The sequence below is a fragment of the Musca autumnalis genome, unplaced genomic scaffold (assembly GCF_047663935.1).
Source record: "Musca autumnalis isolate F117 unplaced genomic scaffold, ASM4766393v1 scaffold_4, whole genome shotgun sequence".
In the NCBI taxonomy this organism is placed as follows: Eukaryota; Metazoa; Arthropoda; class Insecta; order Diptera; family Muscidae; genus Musca; species Musca autumnalis.
This window is the reverse complement of record NW_027411977.1, coordinates 138793777-138820972: the sequence shown is the minus strand read 5'-3', so window position 1 is coordinate 138820972 and position 27196 is coordinate 138793777. Positions and strand designations below refer to the sequence as shown.

Here is a 27196-nt window from a genome sequence, read left to right as displayed (position 1 = left end):
ATACAACCAAGACATGGTTATGCAATTACATCAGCGGCACAGTCACCACATTTCTCAAGGGAAAAAAATTTAGAGCTCTTGCCAATAAATCCTCTGCAACCCTGTTCACTTCATGGACTAAAGAGGTGAAGCGTCAACTAAACATACACATTGGAGAGGGGACAATTCCAACTGTTCAGCACCCAAAAATTCTCGGGATTACCTTCGATAGTATGCTTACGTTCGCCAGCCACGCATCAGTCCTGAAGTCCAAAGTCCAGAAACGGAACAAGGTGCTCAAAGCCATCTCGGGCACTACGTGGGGCAAAGATAAGGAGATCCTTTTGGCCACTTATAAAGCAGTCAGCCGATCGGTCCTTAACTATGCTGCACCCGTATGGACTTCTTTCATTAGCGACACCCAATGGAATGGGTTACAGACTACGCAAAATAATGCCCTGCGAACCGCAACCGGATGTGTGCAGATGACGAGTGTGGATCATCTGCATCAGGAGGCAAGGATACTGTCAGTGAAGCAACATAACGTGTTGCCCTCTCGACAGTCCCTACTGGCATGTCATCTGCCCACGCATCCCAACCACCACATCATGGTTCAGGATTCACCCCCTAGACACATCCGGAAGGACATTAAGCGGTACAGCCCAGACATCCAGGATGTCATTCCACCTGACATCGACCGACTGTCACTAGCTGCATCGCTTAAACAGATTTATACTCAAGTAGTCCAGCAAGCCGTAAATTCAAATCGCGTCCTTAACCGTCAACCACCAGCGGTAGCAGAGGTCGAACGATCCTTGCCCAAAAGAACCAGAACCATCTGAGTACAGCTCAGATCAGGCTGGTCAACCATCCTAAATTCCTATCAGGCTAGAATTATGCCAGGAGTTGAAGATATCTGCCATCATTGCAGACAAGGACCGAACGACACGAAACATATACGAGGGCAGTTCGGAAACTTCCTAGCCTAGCACAAAAAGCGCGGTATAAACAGCAAGAAGTTAAGTGTTTTGGAAACTTCCATCTCTGTTATGAACGCATGTTAAATTTTGGTTCGATCTGGCAACTCCTTCATACAGAAACAGGTATTCAAAAAAGGCGCATCCGCAATTTTTCTACAATGGAAAAATTAGAAATGCGCGCTGTCATTCAATATTTACATAAAAAAGGTTTATCGGGACCATGGCAGAACTACCAGGTAGTGGTATCACACCAGATGATCGAATATGAAAAATCAAATCCCTTTATAAAAAAAATATTTTTGTTGTAATTTCCCCAACAACATAAAGAAAGTTTTGACATAACATATTCAAAATTTTACGATGCCACTACCTGGGTAATTGTGCCATGATCGGGACAAGAAATTCATAATGATATGGTGAATGTGTTAGGTGAAAGTGCTCCTTCATATGCAACAGTAAAAAATTGGGTTGCTGAATTTAAACGTGGTCGTACAAGCATTGAAGATGAACCACGTAGTGGACGTCCAAAAACAGCAACAACAACAGAACTTGTGGTATTAAATGATCGACGAATAAAGGTGCGTGAAATTGCTAATATCATGGGCATCTCAAATGATCGAGTCCATTTAATTTTGCATGAAGGACTACAGATGAAAAAGCTTTCTGCAAGATGGGTACCGCATTTGTTAACAGTCGATCAAAACGCATAAGAATGAACATTTCTCAAGCTTGTTTGGATCGTTTAAGCGAAATAAAATGGATTTTAAGCGTCGTTTTATAACTTTTGATGAGACATGGATCCACCACTATACTCCAGAGACAAAAGAACAATCCAAACAATGGACTGAAGCTGGAGGAAGTGCCCCAAAGAAGGCAAAAACAATTCAATCGGCTGGTAAGGTTATGGCAACGGTTCTTTGGGACTTCAAAGGTATTTATTGATTGAATATCTGCAAAAGGGTAAAACAATAAATTCAGAGTACTATTGCAACCTTTTGGATCAATAAATGTACAAATTCGAGAAAAACGTCCTGGCTTACAACACAAACAAATAATTTTTCATCAAGACAACGCACCAGCGCACAAGAGTTTTTTAACAATGGCTAAAATCAACGAATTAAAGTACGAGTTGCTTGACCACCCACCTTATTCTCCTGATTTAGCTCCCAGTGACTTTTACTTGTTCCCAAATCTAAAAAAACCCTTGCTGGCGAGCGTTTTACCTCAAATGAAGATGCAATTACAGTTGTAAACCAATATTTTGAAGACCTTGAGGAAAACTATTTTAATCAAGGGATAGAATTGCTAGAAAAGCGTTGGACTAAGTGTATTGAAGTTTCAGGAGATTATATTGAAAAATAAAAATATTTTTGAAAAACTAACTATTCTCTTTCATTGATAGGCTAAGAAGTTTCCGAACCGCCCTCGTATTTGCATGCCCATCACAACCTACAGACCTACGCCCCCTAGATCTATGGTTAAAGCCAGTAGAAGTTGCTAATTTCCTGCAGCTCCCAACCTTATCCCGACAGCACAATCCCAATCACATCCCAACTCACCCTCACAAACATCCACACACATAACAATTGTTATTAACCCCCAGCCAACAATTTTTGCCGAGATCGTACTGCATTCGGATGTATTTTCTGCACAAGTTTCCATTTCTGATGCCGTAATAGCATGCAAAACAGGTCCGAATTTGTGTGAAGCGGTTCGCAGAATTCGCAACGTTTTGTCGAGGGAAATTCGGAAAGAACATTCTAGTTTCTACACGAATTCGTTTAGAATTCGAAAGATTTTCTGATAACACTCTGAAGAAATATTCAGGGAAAACGAGGCAGCCAAACTGTTACAACAACAACCTTCAGAGTTTCCATTTACTTGTAGTGAATGACAACAATCTTTTGGAATTCAAAGGTGAATGGACGCCTCCAAATAAAGAGAAATTTATACGTTTTGGTTGACTTTATAACCGAAGAAGAAGAGGTGAAACTTTTAGAGGAAATCGAGCCCTACATGAAGCGCTTACGTTATGAATATGACCATATGTTAGGGTTTCGTGATTTTGCTTAAATACGGCAAATCTTATCGGAATGGGATCTGGAAAATCTTATAGCTGTGAAAATTCTCTACAAGACTGGCTTATGTAATTTTTCCTAGGTTGTACCATTTTTTTAGATATATAAGTTTAAGTTGGAAATTGCAGTCATGACATTGTTTTATAAGGAGACGATACAGAATTGAATTTGAATTGTCCCGTTTTCAACTTCTATATCTGAAAAGTTGTAAAATCTACGAAGATATCATTAAGGTCAATCTTTTAGAGAATTTTGTAAGCTGCAACATTTTCTTTATTCCAATTTCGATAGGACTTGCGGTTTCCAAGCAAAATCGCAAAAACCTAAACAATCCCTAGAAATGTCAACTTGAATCGCGATTTATTAAAAAAGCGCTCCGGCGATTTTTTTTTTTTTGTTTTTCTGATTTTTCTCATCTATGAGCATTGTAGTTTCAGAATCCGCAAAAACCTCCCAGGTGTAAGCACCTTCCATTTAAATTTGATTCAAGAGCACCGTGCCCCATATAGCGGTACCACCCCTTTTTAATCGAACTGAAACATGGCACACTTTTCAGATTTGGATGACAATACATGAATATAGGCCCATTTTTTCCTACAGCCCCCATATAACGGTACCAAAATACCGGTATTTTAAGGACTTTTTCTTAATTTTTGCCCGAATTAGCTGTCATTTGGCATTTACTTATGGGGACATAGGTCCAGGTTTTGCTATAGCCCCCATATAGCGGTACGGCCCGATTTCAAGTGTTTTGAGGATTTTATCTTCATGTTTAGGCCGAATTGGCTGTAACTTGGCACTTGGAGTGGAGTCCCCAATGGTACTGAAGGAAAAAGGAAGTAATTTTTGAAACCTATAAGTACTAAATTTGGTATCAGTTTGGTGTTGCAACATGTTGTATGAGGGATGGTGGTTTAGATAAGGATTTTTTTGAAATGCATACAAGTTTAAAATTAGGCTGAGGGCTTGATGATTTATTGAGAAATACGAAATGTACTAAATGCTATTAAATTTGATGTTGGGTGTAGCAATGAAGCGCGTGAAAAGTAAGTTAAGTTAAGCTGGTACGATTTATTTTTGTAGTCAATGTCATTCAGACGTTAATGGTGTTATAAGTTGATCCTTCTTCACATAAGGGTGCATTTTATTGATCTTCTTTCCATAAATTTAATTTAATTTTACTTTCGCGGCTTGTAATTTTTAATTTCTGTCGGTTGTCAGCTTTAAATGAACCGAAAAATAAATTCAAAATACATTATGATTATTATTTACTCACTACAAAGAACTAATGTAAAAAGTGTGTATTATTATCAATTCAAATAAATTTAATTTATTAGTTTTCTTAATAACTATTTTAAATAATCTTAATAACTATTTTAAATATTTAATTTTATTTACTTTTACTTATTTTTTAAACCGGGTTTCAGACCAGGCAAGTTTATTGGCTTCTTCCAGGCTTCTTGATACCTCTATAGCCGTATCACAGCGCGATTTGAAATACTTCATTGTATAAGATGTTGGTGTCGACGTACATCTTCTTCTTATTCTGTAGAATAAATTCTCAATGCTGTAATGCGTTGACAATTTCTTGAAGCTGATATTTCCATGTTTATGTAACATTAATTTCCACGCTCTTATTGTTGCTACCAATTTTGTTATGATGGGATGCCTCATTTTTCTCAAGATAGTCTTCACTTCGGACAGTGTTCTTATTTTCTGTCGCAGAGGGCGTTCTCGGGAGAGCAAACCCAAAAAAAGTGACATTACTGAAACAAATTTGAGGGTGGGTTCCAAGTCTTGATTCACTGGTCGAATCTGCATCAGGCTCATCAGATATTCAATGCTCTGCCTGCCGAATACTTGCCTGTAATTTGCCAGTTCGAAGGTTTCATAAGCATAGCTATCTTCCGTAAGTTTGTGTCCTTTGGGGCCTATGGGTTGGAGCTCCGCAATGTATTCAAAATTAACTTTTGTTCTCCGGTATTTCAAGTTGCCATTCCTGAATGCATGGACTACATTCACCACCAGATGTTGTGGATCAATACCCCAAATCTTCCTTCGGCTGGTTCGGCTTCTTCCTCCAGTCTATGAGCAGGATCGGCATCGCAAACGTTGTATTGGATATTAAGATCCAAATTCTCAGCTGCGGTGTAAATTATCCTCAACAAGCGCATAAAACCCACGGGTGTGTTACGCCAGAGCATAGTGCCGACGAAGAGGCTCCAATCGCTGAAAAGACTAGTCAGCAGGAATCCATATTGTGTCTTCATGCCTCGGAACTCGACGATATTTATGGCATCAAAGCTTAACACACACAATTTGTCCTTTTCCGTTTTTGTATCGAAGAATTCCCTTAACTTCCTAGCCGTTGATTCGGCAAATCCCATTTTTTGCTGAGTGTACCACCACTCTGCAGTCTCCAAAGGTGGTGTTTCGAAATTCGCCATCTGCTGATAAACGCAGTATGAACTTCTGCCGCTTAATGCCATCACCAGAATTAGCCTTCTTTCCTCCACGGAATAATCGCCTTCGGGGTTTGCCAGGTTTCCAATTGATATGTTGTAGATGGTTCTCTGGGGTTCCATTTTCTTGTTTTTCACTTTAGACTTTAGTATTCACTTCACAAACACGACACTTTTCACTTGATAGACACTTGTTGAATGAATTCATGCGTCAGAATGACCTTTTTTATAAGTGAATTTGCACGTCTTTATCATGTGAAAAGGGTCAGAAAGTTTGCATGAAATTTCCCAAACATGTACTTTTGTTGTTGTTTGATGCACCAACAAAGGGTCAGAAAAATTGCATGAAATTTCCCAAACAGGTACTTTGTTGTTGTTTGATGCACCAACGTCCTGAAAGGGTCAGAAAATTTACATGAAATTTCCCAAACAGGTACTTTGTTGTTGTTTGATGCACCAACGTCCTGAAAGGGTCAGAAAATTTGCATGAAATTTCCCAAGCAGGTACTTTGTTGTTGTTTGTTGTACACGTGTAATGTCTGGCCTTAAATTTTTAATTATTTTCCTTATTATTGCAGAAAAACAAGATAAAAATTAAAGATAACAATTATGAACGAATGAGGCAAACAACGACAAAAAGCCGCGACCACCAAACCACCGTCGAAATCCATGCCGGAGGCAAATTTGTCGAAATAAATGCTCTATTCCTAATAAGATTTAGCTCTACCCTCAGACATTTAATAGGAAACAGAACAAAAATTGCCATTATCCCACCCGACATATCACCAGAGATATTGAAGCACGTTACCGACTTGCTGTATTATGGAGAATGCATCTTAAACATGTTTCTTTTCCATATGTTGCAAGAAACATTGGAATTGTTAGGGATACAATGTGGAAATGACAGTAAAAATGACGGTGGGAATGAAAATGGCAGTGAAAATGATGGTGATAGTGACGGTGGGAATGATTTTTTTGGTGGAAACGATGAAAATGGCGTTGATTTTGTCGGTGCGAAAGATCTTGGTGATGAGAATGTTGGTACGAAAAATGTTGAGAATGATCTTGCTGAAGAAAATGGTGGTACGAATAATGTTGCTGAAAATTGCGGTACGAATGGTGGTAAGAATGATCTTGCTAATGGTGATGAGAATGGTGGTACGAATAATGTTGCTGAAAATTGCGGTGCGAATGGTGGTACGAAAAATGTTGAGAATGATCTTGCTAATGGTGGTACGAAAAATGTTGCTGAAAATTGCGGTACGAATAGTGGTAAGAACGATCTTGCTAATGGTGGTACGAATAATGTTGCTGAAAATTGCGGTGCGAATGGTGGTACGAATAATTTTGTGAATGATCTTGCTGAAAATGGTGATGAAAATGAAACATTAGAAGCGCCACCAACAAAAAAAAAATTGGACAAAACTAGTAGTACTTTACTAAGTCTACAAAGAGCAGTAGATGGATGCAACGCAGAAAAAATGACCATAAACGCAGCAGCATCCTATTATAAAATAGACCGTAAACGAATTTCGTATCACCTCCATCGCACAAAAGGCGGTCCATTTTTTAATAAAAAATAAATGTAACTAATGGGCCGATTCCGTACAGCGAGGCGAGTCGTGTCGCGTTGCCAGATGCAATTTTTAGATTCCGTTCAGCAATATTCGCCTGACGGCGTCAAATTTTGTCGCCGTAATGTTCATTTTCCGGCGACAACAAATTAGCTGTCGCCGTTCATTTTTACTAACGAATAAAAGCGAAAAATTGAATCGTAAGTAACATTTTCATTTATTTTAAGTGAATTTACTTAATATTATATACGTTTTTGGTGTTTCAGTACTTATAATGGTGAAAATTACTACAAGACAGCAATTTGAAATGCTGGTTCGAAAAATGGAAGCCCACCCAAACGTAGCTCGTGGAGTCAGACTTTTTGGGGAAACTAAAGCCACTTTTGATGAGGTGTGGAAGGATGTTGCGGAGCAATTAAATAGTTGTGGTCCACCAACCCGTACACCAGATTAATGGCACAGAGTGTGGACTCATTTTAAATCCAAACTAAAGAAAAAAATGTCTCAAAATAAGAAGAACATTACAGCTACAGGAGGTGGACCATCACAAGAAATATTTTTGTCGTCAATGGAACAAGCGGTAGCAGACTTACTGCAAATTAATATGGTTTCAAATCCTGCAGGTGCAATGTACGGAATTGAAGACACATGGGATGATAATAACAGTGAAATTGGACAATCTGCTGAAGTGGAAAATGAAAGACCTCAAAGTGAAGTAGAGATTGACAACGTATTCTCCACTCGCAGGAAACGAAATACACCGCAAGACCAAAAGATCCACATTCTTAAGGAGCAAACCGAAACTCAAAACGAACTTTTAAAATCTCTAACCTCGCTTGAAAGTGCTATTAACAAACAAAATGACATTTTAACAGAAACAAAAAACGTTCAAAAGAAACAATATGATCTTTTAAAAGATACCAAAGATCTAAAAAGAAAAAAATATGAAATTTTAAAAGAACTTAGAGATATGAAAAAGAGGAAATATGAAGCTTATGCCGCGGAGCAAAAAATTAATATTAAAATTAAAAAAGCCAAACTTGAACTTCTAGAAAAGCAATTGAACGCTTTATAATAGAAACATTTAAGGTTTTTTTTTACTTCATTTTTTTATTTCTATTATCTCGTTTACAAAACGCGTGCTGAATTGAAATACCTTACATGAAATAAATACGTCATTTTTAGATTTAAGAAACTGAAATAAACTTACGTTTACATTTGAATTCTATTAACTTAAACTTTGTGTTATTGATTGTCTTATATCCGAGGCAATAGCATCATCTCTTTCATGTTGATTTATTATAGCTGGCTCGCCTAATTCTTCAGGAATATTTTCCCAATCAGAATTGTAATGTCTGCCTATATTGTATAATGCACAACATGCATTAATTATAGATGTGCACTTTTGTGGTGAATAGTGTAAACCGCGTTCTGCAGAAAGGCATCTAAAGACAGATTTTAGAACCCCATTAGTGCGCTCGATTATGTTTCTTGCTCTGGAATGCACGGTATTGTATTTACCCTCTGGTGAATGAGGGTCTGCCGAGCGGTAAGGCGTCATTAGTTGTGGTTCCAAAGGAAATCCGGCGTCTCCTAAAATAAGTTTAATTATATTGATTGAAACAAATTTTAATTTTAAGATCCGACCTAGTAACCACGTATTGGGCCCGAAATCTGCAGCGATCATTTGCTTTAATGAACTATTGTTCCATATGAAGGCATCGTGAGTTGAACCAGGATGTCTACCGTCAACAAACCTGATTCGCATTTTAAAATCGCACACCTAACAAACAATTAACACTTTAGAATTTTTTTCAGAATTGGTAAAATATTACTTGCCAGCAAAACGTTTATACTAAAATATCCTTTTCTATTCAGATATAAATGGCGAACATCTTCCTTTGGTCCCATTATATGCACGTGTGTTCCGTCAATGCAACCGACAACGCCCGGGAAATTTGTTCTTGAATAAAAATAGTTTTTATTTTGAAGTTTTTCCTCTTCTGTTAATTTGGAAACAATCCAAATTTTACACAGTTTTTCCTCTATTAACTCCAGAACTTCACTTAATACCTTCGACAATGTGGGTTGAGCCATCCCGAGGTTAAAGTCATTGCCATGGGATTTTTGAAAGCTTCCTTCGGCAAAAAGCCTTAAAGCAGCACACACTTTAAGGAGTGGCTGTATTGCTGTTGATCTGCAGGTTTGTTTAAAGTCATTTTTTAATGCCTCCACTATATAAATAACAGCGTCTTTTGGAAGCCGAAAATAGGCTTTAAACCTAAAAAATTAACAATTATTTTGATGAATGTTGATAACCAAACATACTCACAATACTGATGGCAGTTCTAAAGGATTCGATTTATCTCTTAAGTGTCGTCTGATGGATGCTACGTTAACTACATCTTCGTCGCTATCATCAAAAAATAGTTCCACCGAGCTTATCATTTTAGAAAACTATAACTTTTGTGTACAACTTGCTTTGATATTTTTTTCTGATTTATTGAAATCAAAACAAAAAACGCTCCACAACATCACCGATAACTTGTTATCGACGATTATTTTCTATCGCTGTACGTAGTGCATTTTTTAAATTTTGTCACAGAGACGATAGACGACGCGACACGACTCGCCTCGCTGTACGGAATCGGCCCATAAATATACACCACCATTATGCCGGGGCGATTTGAAAACCTTAATGGGCCCTTCGCGTTTCTGATTCCTGGGGTTGAACTGAGCAAAAAAGTCTACTGGACCATATGTCTACGATGAAAATCGAGCCTCCCGATTTTGACTTTAAGTTTTTTATTGACGTTTTTTGGATATTTTGGCATATAACAGCCAAACCATTGAGATTTTCGATCCAACACAAAGACAAACATTGTAGCCAAGACAGTAATTGAAAACTCTATAATACATCGCAAAAGCATTGGAACGTTTCTTCAGGCAGTTTTGGCCTTAAGATTGTGCAAACTTTTCGGAAAAGGTCGATAAATGACATTGTGCTACAAAATTTGACCCGAAAAATATTCAAGTGTTCTGATGCAAAATTATATCGTGTTGGTATCCATGGACAACGACAAAGCCCTTATTTCGTTTGGGTCGCTTCGTTTTATTTTTTTATAACGGTAAAAGTAGTGAAAATCTGGGTTTCTTACATTTTCAAATTTAATTATTTATTTTTTCCACAACGGATTTCTTTTGATCCTTCTTCCTTTTAAAGGGGTGAATAATGTCTTTTGAATAAGCTATTATTGTTTTAAATCGGTTAACAAATGGCTAAGTTATAGTGGTTAATGTCTGAAAACCCCCACAAAAAACGTATAAAGGAATTTCTCATAATTTTCAAAAATATAATGTTTTTTTTTTGTTTTGTTCAATATCCATAATTTTCCAGACAAAAATTATAAGCCTAAAAAATTTACTACATATGTATACATCACATAAACAACAAAACAAAGCAAATAGCAATATAATGGGTACTTTACACGATATGTTTTTTACATATGAGTTGTCACTTCTCCCATACAAAATGTATATGCAAAGTGACAGCTCATATGTAAAAAACATATCGTGTAAAGTACCCATAAGCGAACAACACCAATCATCCTCATACACAAAATATGCGGAACGTGCATTGCAGGATCTACTGTGGGAATGAAGAAATGTTTAAAATTCCAAAAACCAAAACACGTATTTCAAATTAAACAATTATATTATAGTCTTATCATCCTTTTGAAGTATTGGCCCAATTTTTTGTTAACAGTTGAATTAATTCAATAATGGGCGACTGTTAAGGTATTCCCAATCTTACTCCTAGTCACTTGCAGGCACCAACTAAATAGTATATCTATATAATCATGGCTGTATCGAAGTGAAAATTGTTTTTTTTTTTTAATACCACTATACAGCCATTTTGTTGTTCAAATTGAAATAAAAACAGAGAATAGAAATAAAAACATAAAGAAAAAATCCTGCAAAAAATCGCATGTTTATATCATCAACCCAAGAAATCGTTTCTTTTTCGAATTTGCATTTATTTATTAACATACATACATTTTATTTATTGGCATTTGCTTAGAATTGAAACTATAGCTTAATAAAATTAATAACTATGACTTGAAATTAAATTATGAATTAAAATTTAAATATTTTGTCGTTGCAGAAATCGTGCCAAGAAAGTGATAAGGAGGTTGAAGGGGGTTGCACATAAGGAGATGTTTATGAATAAAACCACAAAAGAGATGTGGTCGATATTGAGTAAGAACGGTTTGCGTGATTCTGAGAGCGAAGTGAATGTGGATGTAGAGAGATTGAATGCTGATTTTGTTTCCAATCAGACGGTGGATGCTTTTGATGTTTCTTGTGTTCCTGTTGGCGCTTATGATGGTTTTTCGTTTCGTTGTGTTGATTATAATGAATTGGTAATTGCATTTAATAAAATAAAGTCTAAAGCAGTAGGTTCCGATGGTTTCCAGCCATGGTTCAATTATTAGAAGGTTGGGCAGGTTCATGAAATTATAAAAAAACAACTCTGATGCCGGTTTGCTTATAACTTCAAAATGACTAATAACAAATGCAACAAGTTTTGTTTATTTGTCAATGTTTCTTTTGTTTTCATTTAATATCAAATATTACTTTTTCATTTATTAAACAACCAAAATGTGTCTCATCGAAATAATGTTTTAGACCTTCAGTATATGTGGACGAAATCCGTATCAGACAATTTGGAGTCGAGTTAGCCATGCCCGGACGTCTGTCTGGAGCGCACGATAACTCTCGAACGAATAGACTGATTCGGTCCAAAATTTGCCCAAACATAGATCAATCCTCAAATTGCTTCAAATCGATTTCTTGGAACACGTTGTATTCCATATTATGACGGTACAGGAGCAAGTCCATACGTCCTAAGAAAATTGCACGAAAGCTGCAAAAACTCCTACGGCCATCATGTGTAGTGGCTGGTGAGGACGACAACTCTCGAACCGAAAACTGCGTTGGTCCAAACTTTGCATATCATAACATTTCTAGTTTGAAGATGGTGCTCTAACGATCCACTACTTCCGGCCCCTCCCCCACAAAAGTTCACGATTTTAGTTTAAGAACAATTTACAATTTGTGTTCAGGATGGAGATAGACATATCCCGTTTCTATATTTTTTTGTTATTATATTTTTTCATGTACTGCACTGTTGATAAGCGCAAATTCTTAGTGTCTTCCAATTTGTCCATTTGTTCCATTTCAGGGAAAAATCTTCACCCACATATTAACAGCCCAATTCGATCACAATGTTTCACTTCAAATCCTACATCATGATTATAGAGCACCACACCAAAATTGCCGCGATAGTCTTCATCAACTACACCGCCACCAACGCCATAATGTCCTTAAGGGCCTACCTGGAGAAATCCATCCGTAAGATCCATCCATCTACCCATCAGTTCAAACTATCTGCAAAATATATAAATCGGTTGAAAATAAAACAGAAAACAATGATTTGGCCTACCAATCAACTAGGAATCATTGGAGTGTCGTAAGGCTTCTGGTATACTTCCAAGAAGTGTCCATTTTAGGCACAATAACATTTCTTTTGTGTTTTAATTTTTCTTTTTTATTTGATTTTGAATTACTTTATTTTGTCAAACTTGTTAAAAATCAATGTGTACAAACAAACAACTTCAAAACTGTTTTGACACAATAGGCGGACCCCAAGAAAAAATTGTAATCAGCTGTTTGCTATGGCCTACCTTGTAATGATTGTACCATGGTTTCCAGCTTAAGTTTCTTAAGCTTGTGTTTCCTCTTGTTGGTCAATTTCTGTTACATATTTGCTCTGTTCCAGAACCTGCAAGAAGCTACTACTTTTTACTACGATAACAGTTTTTCCTTTATGTTATCGGAAAAAATAGTAAAAATTAGTCGATTCTTGCAGTACTGGAACAGACCAATTGTTAATACCATGTTAACAGCGTCTGTGTTTCCCGAGGTGTGGAAAATAGCCAAAATAGTGCCTATTCACAAAAGTGTGGTGACAATGGTGAATATAGACTTACATAAGTATACGTACGCCCCATAAATCTCGGGTTTTAGAATAAGTAATGATATTTATGAAATTCCAAGTACACAGGTTTATTTCGTCTCACTAATAAACAATATTTAATACAACAAAAGTATATTCCATAATATAAATAACGGTAAATTTTACAAAAACCAAAAAATGATACTTACAAAAGTATACATACGCCCCAAGGAAATATGAGTATTATCGTACAATTTATGGAATTAGCAGCAAAATTTATACATTTTATTGTTTTGGCCAATGTGTCTGGGTGTCCGAGATATATTTTAGAGAAAAAAAAATAATTTTTGGGTGTTAAGTGCCGTTATTTAATGCCAAACTTCTTGTATAAGCTCGTTAAAGCGGACCCTTGCTGATTTCTTTCCGTTTTAGGTATTTGACTATACCAAAGCCACAATATTAGTGTCAGATTATAGATTTTGAGATCCTAGAAAGGTTTTTAGGTGACCTTGTGCATAACACACCTTCCTGGGTGTCGATAAATTCACATTTTTCCTAGGATATCTCAGGAAGTTAATAGTTTCCTCGGAATTCTTGGCTCAAATTACATACAGAAGACCTTGAATTGTGTTTTAATATGGTGTTATATAATCCTTGGACACCAATTGAATCAGAAATGTGAAATATTCTGTTAAAAACCTGCTCCCAAAGCATAAAAATATAATCACTACCAAAAAGCATGAAATTTACACTGTGAACAACGTAGTTTTCGTATTATAACCATTACCGTAAATATAGGGTCGGAAAGTATCGGATAATTGTACATTTCTGATTCAATTGGTGTCCAAGGATTATATAACGCCATATTAAAACACAATTCAAGGTCTTCTGTATGTAATTTGAGCCAAGAATTCCGAGGAATCTATTAGGTTAGGTTAGGTTCAGGATGCGCAGCTGCCATGTTGACAGCTACTCCACTCGGAGACCTTGAGGTCCATTGTGATCATCCAAACTATTAAATTATGTGTGTTGTAGAGGTGGAAGATGTTGTATTGATGTGTGATGTGTGGTTTGGGCTATTTGATTGTAGATGCTGGATATGGCTGTGTGTGTTGATATTGGTTGAGTTGTAGGTGGTGATGATGTGTAACTGATGTGAAATTAAAGGTGGTGTTGAGGACAAGTGATGGGGTGCCTAGATGGTGGTGATGTGTAGCTGATGGTTATATAGTGATTTTGTGCATTCAGGTGATGACAAGGAGATGTGTTATATGTAGATGATGATATGTGGCTACTTATATGATGGTAGTGTATGTGAAGGTATTGGTGATGTGAAGGACAAGTGATGAGGTGCCTGTTGTGGATAGAGCTGTGTGGTGCTGTGTACCCGTGGATGATGCTATGTGTCTGTTGTTGTGATGTGCTGTGTGGGAGGAAAGTGATTAGGTTGGAAAGGTTGGACAGGAAGGGAAGCGGAAGAGAGAGAGAAGAGTAAGAATAATTAGAATGATTAGTGACTGTATTGGAGAAGTCAGGTTATTTAAAGAGGGAAGATGATTTAGTAGCTAACTACGATTTAGTTACTAATAGTTTTAGGTCTGTGTTGGCCTGTCCCAGAGCATCTTAAGGCTCTTGCAGTAAACCACCAACACTGTGGGGTCAATAGAGGCGAAGTAGGAAAGAGATTCAATCACATATTCACCAAATAGTCTATGTCTTTTGACCATCAGTCTAGGACATCTGCATAGAAGGTGCTCGATTGTCTCCGTTTCCTCCTCATCCTCACATAACCTACAGTACTCAATGTTGTTGCCATCCCACTTGCAAGTCATGGATCTTATTCCGCAGTGACCGGTTATTACCCCCACAGCGGTTCTGATTTCTGATTTGCACAGCGAGAGGAGGGACGAAGTTCTACGCCATGAGATAACCGGCCAGATTGACTTAGATACCTTACAACCAGGCACATCCTGCCAAACTTTAACGGTTTCCTCTGCGTAGAGCTTACTGAGTTTGTCGAGGAAGAAGCAGAGAGGTGGCTTGACACTATCCTCTACCGTGAGGTCCGAGGATTGGGATCCTCTTCTAGCCAGTTCATCAACTATCTCGTTTCCCTCAACATTGCAATGTCCTGGAACCCAACAAAACCTAACAACTATGTTACATGTTTTTAAGAGAGACCTGCATCTTTGAACAATCCTGGATTTAATACTGTATGACCCTAACGCTTTTAGGGCAGCCTGACTGTCCACGTAAACAGTGACTGCCTTATCTATAAGGTCCGTCATTCCCACTATTAATTCCAAGGCTTTCAAAACCGCAAAAACTTCTGCCTGAAAAACACTACAGTTGTCATTAAGCTTATATGAGTTCCTGATGTCTAATTCCTCACAGAACACACCAGATCCCGTGCCTTCCTCCATCTTCGATCCATCGGTGAAGATCGACAGGCTATCGGGAAGTGGTCTGCCTCGTGTCCACTCACTCCTGTCGGGGATTAGTACGTCAGCTGTGTCAAAGTCCAGGCTTGATGAGATGTAGTCAGTCTCATCTCCCCTGGCTCTTAGTCCAATCTGGCTACAAGTCCGCTGTAGAACACTAGCATGTCCAAGATGTGAACCACGCCACAGATTTAGCTCTTTAAGCCTCAAGGCAGATCGTGAAGCTCGATACTGTACAAGTATGTCCAAAGGTTGGACGTTCAGTATGGCATTCAATGCGGCCTGAGGGGTGCTTCTTGCTGCTCCAGTAACGAGTACTGACGCAGCTCTTTGCACAGTAGCTAGTTTGGACAGATTGGAATTATTGCCTAGGGCATGCCACCAAACGAGACAACCATAGGTCAGAATGGGACTGACCACTGTCCTATACAGCCAATGTATTACATGTGGTCTGAGGCCCCAGCTCTTGCCTATGGAGTTCTTGCAGGAATAAAGCGCGATTAAACCCCTCTTGGTGCGCTCCTCCGTGTTCCTATTCCATCTTAGCCGATGATCCAGGATCACTCCCAGGTATTTCGCCTCCGTAGAGAGATCCAATCGCACTCCATCCAGCGTTGGCGGCACAAATTCGGCAATATTTCTTTTCCTGGTGAATAGTACCAGCTCAGTCTTCGCAGGGTTCACCCCAAGACCATTGTGGTGAGCCCAGCGAGAGAGCTTAACCAGCGCACCCTGCATCAGTTCCGACAGCGTCGACAAGAATTTTCCACTGATTAGAAGGACAACGTCGTCAGCGTATGCTACAACTTTAGTCCCTAGTCTATCAAACTCCTTGAGTATCCCATTCACCACTAGAAGCCACAGCAATGGAGATAAGACTCCACCTTAAGGGGTGCCCCTAGTGACTGACTTCCTTACGGAACTCTCTCCAATACTGGAATTGATCAGTCTGCTTTCCAGCATTCTGTCAATCCAGTTGATTAAGATAGAGGGGACACTCAGAAGCTCTAGAGAAGAATGAATGGATTCAAGCTTCACATTATTGAACGCTCCCTCTATGTCTAGAAAAGCGGCCAATGTGTGATCCAAGTTATCCATGTTCTTCTCTATATAACTCACTACCTCATGTAGCGCTGTTTCCGTCGATTTCCCTTTCATATAAGCATGCTGGGAGCTGCTTATAAGGTCACAATTTATGTACGATCTGATCTCCAAGTCGAGCAGCCTTTCTAAGGTTTTTAATAGAAAGGAGGAAAGACTTATCGGTCTGTAGTCCTTCGGCAACGCGTGGCTTGGCTTCCCAGCCTTGGGGATATAAGTCACTGTTACCTCTTTCCACAGTGCCGGTACGTGCGACAGCAATAAGCAAGCCCTAAAAATAGCCTTCAGTATGGTGATCAATACCGGTGGTGCGTTCTGAAGCATCGCCGGAATGACGCCATCTGGACCAGGAGATTTGTAGGGTTGAAAAGTGCTGATCGCCCAAGAGATCCTTGAGTCACTTATCAACCTATTGACGAAGAACCTCTCATCGGGTGTATAGGTTCTGTTCGTTTCCGAGCTCGGATACGAAACAGCGTCCTTGCATCCCGGGAAATGAGTCTCTGCCAATAGATCAAGAGTCTCTAGAGCAGAGTTCGTCCACGTGCCATCATTTCGTTTGATGCTCCCAATAGGTTTGGGGTCCTTTGAGATTACCTTACGAAATCTTGCCGCCTCGTTTACTCCCTCTATCGATTCACTAAAGTTAATCCAGGAGTTTCTCTTAGCTTTCCTGACCTCACTTTTGTACTTATTGAAACTGTTCTTATACAGATCCCAATCCGTACTAAGTTTGGTCCTGTTCGCTTTGTTGTATGCTCTCCTGCTAACCTTCCTAAGGTTAGCTAGATCTTTGTTCCACCAAGCGGGCTGTGTTCTCCTACCTGGGTAAGTTAATGGGCATGTCTTTTCATAGCAGTCCCTGAGGACATTTGTGAGATCCTCAACCCGTCTGTCCACTTCCCTCTCTGTGTGAGGTTCAGATATTTCACACAGTCTTGAAGAGGCCATGGAGTTGAATTTCTCCCAATTAGTTCTCCTGGGATTCCTATGAGGTTGTTGCCGTTTACTTCCACTCGGGACTCGAAAGTGTATCGTCCTATGGTCCGAAAAGGAACATTCCTCCGATACTCTCCAGTCCGTTATGGAAGTATCCTCCATATTTGTAAGGGTGAGGTCTATTACCTCCTCCCTTACCCTATTCTGGAAGGTGGCCGTATTTCCCCTATTACACACTCGTAGATTATTAGTTAAAATAAAATCGAATATGGACTCACCTCTCGTATTAGTGTCACTGCTGCCCCAGTGGAAGTGATGGGCATTTGCATCGCAGCCCATTATGAGATTACAAGTGCCCGAGATCTCATCCACTAGCTTACGCACCAATCGACTAGGTGGGTCAGGTACCTCGTACGGCATGTAGACCGAGGCTAGCACCAAGGCCCTTCCGGAGCCTACTTCCAGCCTCACTACCGCCGTGTCGCCATCACTGTAATTATAGAGATGAATTGGATTTAAACATTTCTTCACTATAATACAAGATCTTACCTTCTCCCCGTTCGACGAATAGAACAGAGAGTATCGCCCATCGTTTAGTCCAGAAACCCTATTTTTGTAGAGATAGGGTTCCTGGACCAAAGCGATGTCAATCACCGAATTTGTAAGGGAGAGAAGGAGCTCTGCAGCCGCCGCCTTGCAGTGATGCAGATTGATCTGCACCACGCGAAGGCCCTGCTGCCCGAACTCCTTACTGGGGCTGCGAGAAGCGGAACCGAAGCCAACCCAACCCGAAGTCCAGCTCTCCCTTACAATTCTTGATGAACTCTGCACTAGCACTGTCCATGGTGAACTTCATCACCGTGCCTCCGCCTTCTGGATAGGATTTCACCATTTTCCAGCTGTCGATCTGGATGGGCCTGTTTTGCTTCCTGATCAGCTTCAACACCTGTGCCACATCCGAAGCAGGAGGTGGCACCCATGTTGTAGCCGCTACTCTTGATGGGATCTCGGCGATGGGAATCGCAGCCAGCCTGCATCCGTCCCACAGAGCGTCAGAGCTATTTACTGTTTGGGTGAGGAAATCACGCGATTCCTCATCCTTGCAGTTGATAACCTTGACGCCCTTGTATACGGATGCCCTGCCAAAGCCGGTCTTCCTTTCATCCACATCATCGGAAGTAATGACATTCCTCAGAAGACCCTCTACCAGCAACCAATGATCGTCACTGATCCTACCTTCAGGGTCAGTTCTATCAATGATTGCCACCAGAAGGTCATCTGGGGCCGTCATTCTTGCAGGCCTGTGTGGCTCATATGGCTTCTCACCAGCAGGTTTAGGAAGTTTTTGGCCCGAGCTGCCTTTACAGGCCCTCTCTGGATGAGCTTCCTTAACCGTCTGTCGAGCTGCCATTTTTGCATACGAGGCCGGTCGATTATCGGACTGGCGACCACCCAGCCTCTTAGCATCTGGATGCGGATCCTCAGAAGACCTCACTCTCTTCATACCAGGTGGTAATGAAGAAGTAGTCTTCTGACCGCTAGCCAGCTTTGAGGTTGAAGGGCCGTCAGTCCCATCAATCGTCCGACCTCCAGCAGAGCCGATATTCCCTTTCGGGCCAGTTTTGTTATTCCCCGAGGTGTTGGATTTGTTCCTCGTCACTGATACCGCAGATGCCTGTTCAACAGGCTTCCGCAAATCAGCGACCTTGGAACATTTCCCGCCTATGTCTTCCCCAGCAGCTCTTGTGGCATTCACCGGCGGGGTTGTCACAGTAGCTGAGATATCCCAGGAAAAATGTGAATTTATCGACACCCAGGAAGGTGTGTTATGCACAAGGTCAACTAAAAAGCTTTCTAGGATCTCAAAATCTATAATCTGACACTAATATTGTGGCTTTTGTATACTCAAATACCTAAAACGGAAAGAAATCAGCAAGGGTCCGCTTTAACGAGCTATACAAGAAGTTTGGCATTAAATAACGGCACATAACACCCAAAAATTATTTTTTTTTCTCTAAAATATATCTCGGACACCCAGACACATTCGCCAAAACAATAAAATGTATAAATTTTGCTGCTAATTCCATAAATTGTACGATAATACTCATATTTCCTTGGGGCGTATGTATACTTTTGTAAGTATCATTTTTTGATATTTGTAAAATTTACCGTTATTTATTTTATGGAATATACTTTTGTTGTATTAAATATTGTTTATTAGTGAGACGAAATAAACCTGTGTACTTGGAATTTCATAAATATCATTACTTTTTCTAAAACCCGAGATTTATGGGGCGTACGTATACTTATGTAAGACTGTGTATATCAATAATGCCGATCCTTTCAAAAATGGTCGAATATGTTATGAAGGATCAAATGCTTACTACATTAATGAACATGCGCTGTTGTGTGAGAGTCAGTATGGATTCAGGAATAATCGCAGCACAACATCGCTTCTTGTTGGGTTGACTGACAATATTAGGAATACTGTTAGTGCTGGTGGTTGTTGCGTATTGTTGTCACTGGATTTGGAAAAGGCATTTGACAAATTAAATCATGCCATTTTAGTTAGGAAGTTGCATCGTCTGTTTGATTTTTCTTCCTCAGCCTGTAATTTAATTTATTCGTACTTGTTCAATAGACGACAGTATGTTTCATGTAAGAATAGTGTTTCTGGTATGCTTCCCGTGAGTAGTGGTGTTCCTCAGGGGTCTGTTCTTGGACCTCTGTTATTTGTAATGTATGTTAATGATTTGTTGAGTTGTGTTAATAGTAGGAGTTGTATGTCATTTGCTTTTGCTGATGATGTCAAAATTTTGTTTAAAGGGGAATATATGTTTTTGGATGTTCTGCAATCGTCAATTGATTTCAGTGTCAATATGTTGGTTACTTGGTTGTCTTGTAACGGGCTCTCAGTGAATACTCGGAAGACTAAAGTGATGTTTTCCGGAAACTTGCAAGAGGATTCAATTAGTGTTTCCATCTATAGTACTACTATAAATGTTGTAAGCTCGATGAAATGTCTTGGTTTGTTTCTTGATAGTGGTTTAGTGTTTGATGTGCATGTGAATTCTGTGGTGTCCAAGGTAAACTTTGTTTTAAGAAAGTTGTACTGTTTGGACTTAGTTCTGTCTAGAGACATTAGAATTCAATTGGTCCATGCATTGATTATGCCTCACTTTTTGTATTGTGCTGAGATTTTCGGGGGTAGTTATGGTTTTGTTTTGCGTAAGCTGCACCTATTGTTTCATAGTGTTATGAGATATGTTAGATATAAGTAACTGAGAGTAGTTATTGTATAGCTGTTTTTAGAACCGCTCTTGGCCCTATGGGGTAGGTTACTGTGATTGTCAAATAAATTAAATTAAAAATTAAAAAAAAAACTAAGGGATTTAGTCTGGATGATATAGAGCGTTTATCAGATCATATTGTTTGATTTTTTAGATTATTTTTCAACCTAAAATTGCCAGCTGTGTTTTGTTTCTTTTTTATTTTCCTATTTTCCATCACTTTTCAATAAAACAATGCCATTTCGCGTTTCTTCCTAATTATTGATTATGACATTCTGCCAAAATCACCAAACATATGGTTGTTGTATACTATATGCACCAGCCATTGTTGTAAAAATGCCCAAACCAAAGATTTGGTCCATACTTTACACATCCAGATATAGATCAGGTTCGAATATGGACTTTATTTGTCCACTCCTTCGGGTACCTCCCACATGTAGTCTGCTACATCGGAGGATTATCGCAGTCAACCCAAAGCCGTATTAGAAAATAATTATTATGTTAATATTTTACTACCTCGTCGTTCCCTTTACATTCTGTTTAATTTAATTTTCCTATAAAAAATAAACTTGGACGGGTCCGAATTATTTTCTTAACGGATATGATACTAAAACATGTTTTTTATTACTTGCATTTAGTGACTTATATAAGCTAATATTAAAAGAAATATATATTTAATTAGGACATGATAAGTTCAATTCAGTTAAGGTTTCTTGGAGTTTGGCATATTTCTGTTGCAGCTCCTTCTCACGTTCCATTTGACGACGTACATCTTCTTGCAACGACTAAAATTGTCGAGTAAAATATTTGTTAAAAATTATGAAAATATGTATTTATTTATTACATACCTCTAACCGCCTGGGTATAGCCACCGACTCCTGTTCAGCCAAAAATTTAAAAGTAGACAATGCAGTGGTGTTTTGTTCAATTTGCTCATAAGTGTCTTGTAACTGTTTAATCAAGGCTTGTGCCCGAGCTTGGTAGCCACCTGTTAAAATTTTTAGTTTCTTTTCAATTTTGCCACAACGTTTGGCTTCTTTAGCCATGTGTCGGCGATTTTGTTCCAAACGTCTTTCCGCTGATTCTAGGCGATCTTTTTTACTCGCCAAGTTGGCCCGAGTATACCGATTTTGTGAGGGTAAATATAAAACTTGACCCAAACATTCCTCCCAAACTTGCGAATATACGTCTAGAGGCAGATCACCGTGACCCATACCCTCCTTCACCACTTTCATTTCTTCGGCCAACATTTCCTTGGCTTTCTCCAGATCACTTTGTGATACATCCTCATAAGGATTTGCCTTAAAATAACTTTGTAATTGATCCATTTTGGCTTGGGATTGTCCGGGCACGGGATCTTTGGTTGAGTCGAACAACAACATTGTAATCATTTCGTGTTTTATCAATTCTTCTGCCTTTTGCAGTTCGGTAAGATTCTGTTTATCCGTAGGAGGACGTAATATTTTTGTATTAACCTCGGTTGGACGGGGTAGAGCTCGTTGTATGACTTGTGATCTCTTTTCCAATTCACGTTTACGTTTTGCCTCTTGTTCAGCAACAATACGAGCATCGACATCTGCCTGATCTTCGATCATTGCAACTTCATCGGATGGCTCAGTGGCAGTAATATCATTGCTATCATCGGGTACAACAATTTCGTAGTCATTTCGTGGTGCTGGAAGCGTGGCTAATCCTTCTCGCAGAGTGTGCTTAAGTTGTTTTTGATAATTTTTATATAAGGCAGGAGTATCGCCTACGTTAATATTTTCCTCGGGATTTATACTAAGTTTATCTCTAACTAATGCCACAGTTTGAGAACCATCTCCACCTCTTGGTGTCTTACCGACGGGCACCAAAGCCGAAGACATGGGTGTAGCAAATCCACCTGGTGTAGCATTTTCTTGACCCCGCTGAGTCCTAAAAAATGCATGTCGTTTATTAATTAATTTCATTATTAATATATTATGTTCATTTACCTAAATGGTGTAGCTATGACAGTATTTGGTGTAGCAATTGCTGACGACTTGGGTAATGTACCAGAAAAGTCAGACTCATACAGGGGTGTGTTTACCCCACCCTTTAGCGGTGTTTCAACATGTGTTAGTGCCATTATGTTCTGGGCCTCCTGCATAATTCGATCAGTGTACGGAGCTGGTGTTCTTGGCGTTGCAGCAACTTGTGGGGTTATTGAGTAGTCCGTCAATAATGCATCGGTTGTCTCAATACCACTTTCGCTTGCCACTTCTTTGGCAATTTCACTAGCGCGTCCCAGCTTAACAACCTGTTGCAATTCCTGATCAGAAATTTGGGGCTGTGGCAATACAAGTTTAGAACGTTTACGTTCTGGTTCCAGGTTTTGCAACATTGCTGTTGGAACATCGTTTTCTTTTCGCTGTTTCAATTTCTGTTTATCTTTTTTGCGTTCACGTTCTTCCTTCTCAGAACGCAACTCTCCGTCCAAATCTTGTTGACGCATTTTATTGAAATCCGGTTCAGTCTTATCAATATGCTCCTCAGATGTGTCATAAAATCCCAAAGCGGGTCTCTTCTCAAAGGGAATTTCGGCATTATAGTCTATGCCCTTAATGCGTTTGGGTCGTCCACTACCAATACCAGCAGCACGAAGTTCACGACGTTTTTGTAAAGCTGCCAAACGACGAGCTTCTTCCAGCTGCTTTTCACGTGCTTTACGTTTGGCTTTTTTACCTTGTGTGTTGGCCAAACGAGCTCGAGCTTCAGACAACATTTCCAATTCTGGCAAATAAAAAGGAAAAATGAATTAGATGTCTAAATCTTGTCCTTCACATACATACCATCTTCGTCCATGTCCTTTGGATCAGGTCTGGCCGGCTTAGTTTCTGGATTGGGATCAATCTCACCGGGTTTCAATTTACGCGGATCGTCGGCAACTTCCTCGCCATCTTCTTTGCGTTGAGCTTGATCCCTATGGATGAATGGGACAATAAATTGAGTATATAAAATTACATCTCTATTACTTACAGTAAATATTCGTAACGTTCCAAACATTGCGCTGCTGTACGTCCAATTATAGGAGCTATGGTCCTCCATTGCGTTGGCATCAATTTAGCCAAATGCAATAACTTTTCATCCTCTTCGCGTGACCACTCTGTCTTCTTGATACTGGGATCCAACCATTCATACCAACGTGCCTTGCATTGTTTTGCGCTTTTCCTGTGCAGCAATGAGGCAATACGTGACCATTGGTTTTTGCCATACTTCATTACCGCGGCTTTGAGGATTTCATCCTGAAGAGGAAGGGAAAAGTTTTATAGTGTCATTGAAACCGCATATGTAAACCTTTGTAGCTTACCTCGGTGTTCCGCCAAACACCTCCCTTTATCATAATACGCGGCATTTTGAAGTTTTATATTTGTTGGCTTTATGAAAATTAATTTTAATTTTTTTTTGTTTATTAAACGTATAAACACATTTCACACACAACACACTGTCCACCGGTCAAGAAGAAGCATTGAATTTTTTGGTTCCTTTATTCTCTTGGTTCCTTCATTCTCTCTACGTTTTATACACGTTCCCTGAGTCCGTCCCCCTTTTTCAGTATATAATAAACGGCATTATCATCATAACTCGCTGCAGCAGAGATCAGCAAGAAAAAATAAATTTGCAGAAACTAAAGGCCTCGACACTAGAGTGGTTTTAAAAAATCGATGTCGGATTTTTTTATGCGACGCCCTCCTAAGCTCAATCGGAATATGTTAACACGTGCCAGTATGTTAACACAATTTTCAAATTTTTTGTAGGATTACTTGTTTAGCCGCTACAAAGAATTGGTAAGAGGTAGTTTACACTATATATCAATGTCATATGACACGAAATAAAAACATTCCATATCTACCCAGGCAACGTGAAGACGTAATTCTATTACATTTTTGCTGGTGTGGACGCACAGAGTAAATGGCGTAAGGAAAATCTCCAATATTGCACATATTAGCAAAAATATAACGAGGGAAAATTTCATGTCATATGACATTTACATATAGTGTAAACTACCCCTAAAACTGTTTTCACAGATTGGACAATAATGATAAGTTTACACTTGCGCTCTAAAATCCACTTGATTTCACGAAATCCTGGTCTAGGGACCGACGGAATTCGTCGCTATAACCGATATGTCGTTATAAGCGATAAGGTTATAAAGGGTCCCAGGGATTTGGGACTTTTGGATATGGTCGTTATAACCGATATGACGTTATAAACGACGACGTTATAAGCGGTTTCGACGTATACACTTATTTTTTTGTTGATTTCAAACATATCACAATAATCAAGGTGGATGCATATGCGCAGCTGATCGAAGATGAATTTTCAAAACAAGTTGTTGTAAATTGAATTAGTTATAGAAAACATACGACAATATAAAACATTACAACTTTATTTCAAAAATTATCGCAAAATTATATATGTATCGTATTAATTTTGTATAGTACTAACAAATGAGAAAATAAAAAATTATTTTATCGTTGAGACATCATCATGGTAGAACAAACCAGGTAAAGTTAATACTACAACAAATACAACTCAACAACAATCACAAAGGAATTTGTTTTTGTTTGTTAACGTTAGTGTCAACGTAAATGTAAACAAAATAAGGAAATTTCTATAAATTATTGAAATTTAAAAAACTAATAATTTTTCACATTTGATTGAATATTTTGAAAAACATGAATGAAAACTCGTTATATTTTCAATTTGAATGTTTCGATATCATTCCACTAAATTCATTATTTCTTGCAGAAAGTAGAATTCTTGAAAAAATGTTTGGGGTCGCTGGTAATTCATTGAAAAAAAAGAAGCTGTTGCTTTTCAAAACAAAAAAAGCACAATTTATTAGGGCTTTATTCTTTTCAGGTTTAACAAAATGCCACACATATTAACAAATATTGTACCGCCTCTATAAGCGGTGTTTTAGTGTGTGGCATGTCGTTCGGACCTGGAGGAGGTTACATGTCAATGATATGAAGGAGTTTTTATGGGAAATAGTTGTTTTTCTGATGAATAAATTTGTTCTTCAAAAAATATATATCCCTAATATACATCGAACATAAAAATAAATATATAAAATGACATATGGAATTTGACACTAACACTACAGCCCAGTTCAGTCAGCTGGGTATTGCTGCTACCTTTTCTTGTTCTACCATGAGACATCATAATAATAAATTTTGATATATAAAATTTGTGTTCAGAACTTGCAAAATATTACTACTTGCAGCAGTTTTCCCGTTTAGTGCTCAAAATGCGTTCCCGTACTCCGAAATCTAGCAAGACTTGCACTTCTCTTTAAACAAAAATAGCGCCGAATAACACCATCTTTTCCTGTTATATGCCATACAATTTTGACCTAGTAGAAACTTGCTGCATGTTAATTGGCATTTAAATACGATAGCTGATACGTTAATTTTGATATCACTCCTGGAGATTTTGCAATTTCCACCATTTTTCCGTTCCCGTATTTTTTAAGAAATTTGTATGGCGAAGCAATTTTTGACAATTATACACAATTCGCTTGTGTATACGTCAAATGAAAACTCATCTGAAATCGATTGGATTTCATTTGACGTTTGAGCAATGGAATTGACAGTTGAAATCGAGTGGATTTCGTAAATGTAAACATAGTATTATGTTTGGTTTACATTCGGCGTCTTTTCGTGATTTCGAAGGCGTTTCGTGATTTCGCACGGAATCAAGCAAAAATTATCATGATTTCACATACAAAAATGAAATCATCTCATTTCGTGATTTCAGCGAAATCAACATCGAAATCGCAGTACACATGATATACAACCCTGTTATTGCCTGAAAAGTACCAAAAGTTGCAACACTTTTCACGTATCACAATAAACAAGGTAGATGGTCAATTGATGCAACAAAAGATTTTAGTATCAAAATTTGTAAACAATGTGAAAAAATCCCCATACAAATTTCTTAAAAAATAATAGAACGAAAAAATTACGGAAATTGCAAAAACTCCAGCAAATCAACGTATCAGCTATCGTATTTAGATGATAATGAACATGTTGCTAGTTTCTACTATGCCAAAATTGTATGGCAAAAAACAGGAGAATAGGGTGTTATTCGGCGCTGTTTTTGTTTAAAGAGAAGTGCAATTCTTGCTAGACTTCGGAGTACGGGAACGCATTTTTAGCGCTAAACGGGAAAACTGCTGCAAGTTCTGAACACAACTTTTATCTATCAAAATTTATTATTATGATGTCTCAACGATAAAATCATTTTTTATTTTTTCATTTGTTATTACTATACACAATTAATACGATATATAGATAATTTTACGAT

At 38.6% G+C, this 27196-nt stretch overlaps 1 protein-coding gene across 1 annotated transcript; it reads right to left on the bottom strand.

Moving 5' to 3' along the window:
• Positions 1-21447: 21447 nt before the first annotated feature.
• Cdc5 (cell division cycle protein 21) lies at positions 21448-24534 on the bottom strand. Its single transcript, XM_073980921.1, has 6 exons — positions 24195-24534; positions 23864-24129; positions 23677-23807; positions 22840-23617; positions 21712-22780; positions 21448-21648 (listed from the first exon to the last, which is right to left on the bottom strand). The coding sequence occupies exons 1-6, from the start codon at positions 24237-24239 to the stop codon at positions 21538-21540; spliced, it is 2400 nt and encodes a 799-aa protein (XP_073837022.1). The 5' UTR covers positions 24240-24534; the 3' UTR covers positions 21448-21537.
• Positions 24535-27196: the final 2662 nt, after the last annotated feature.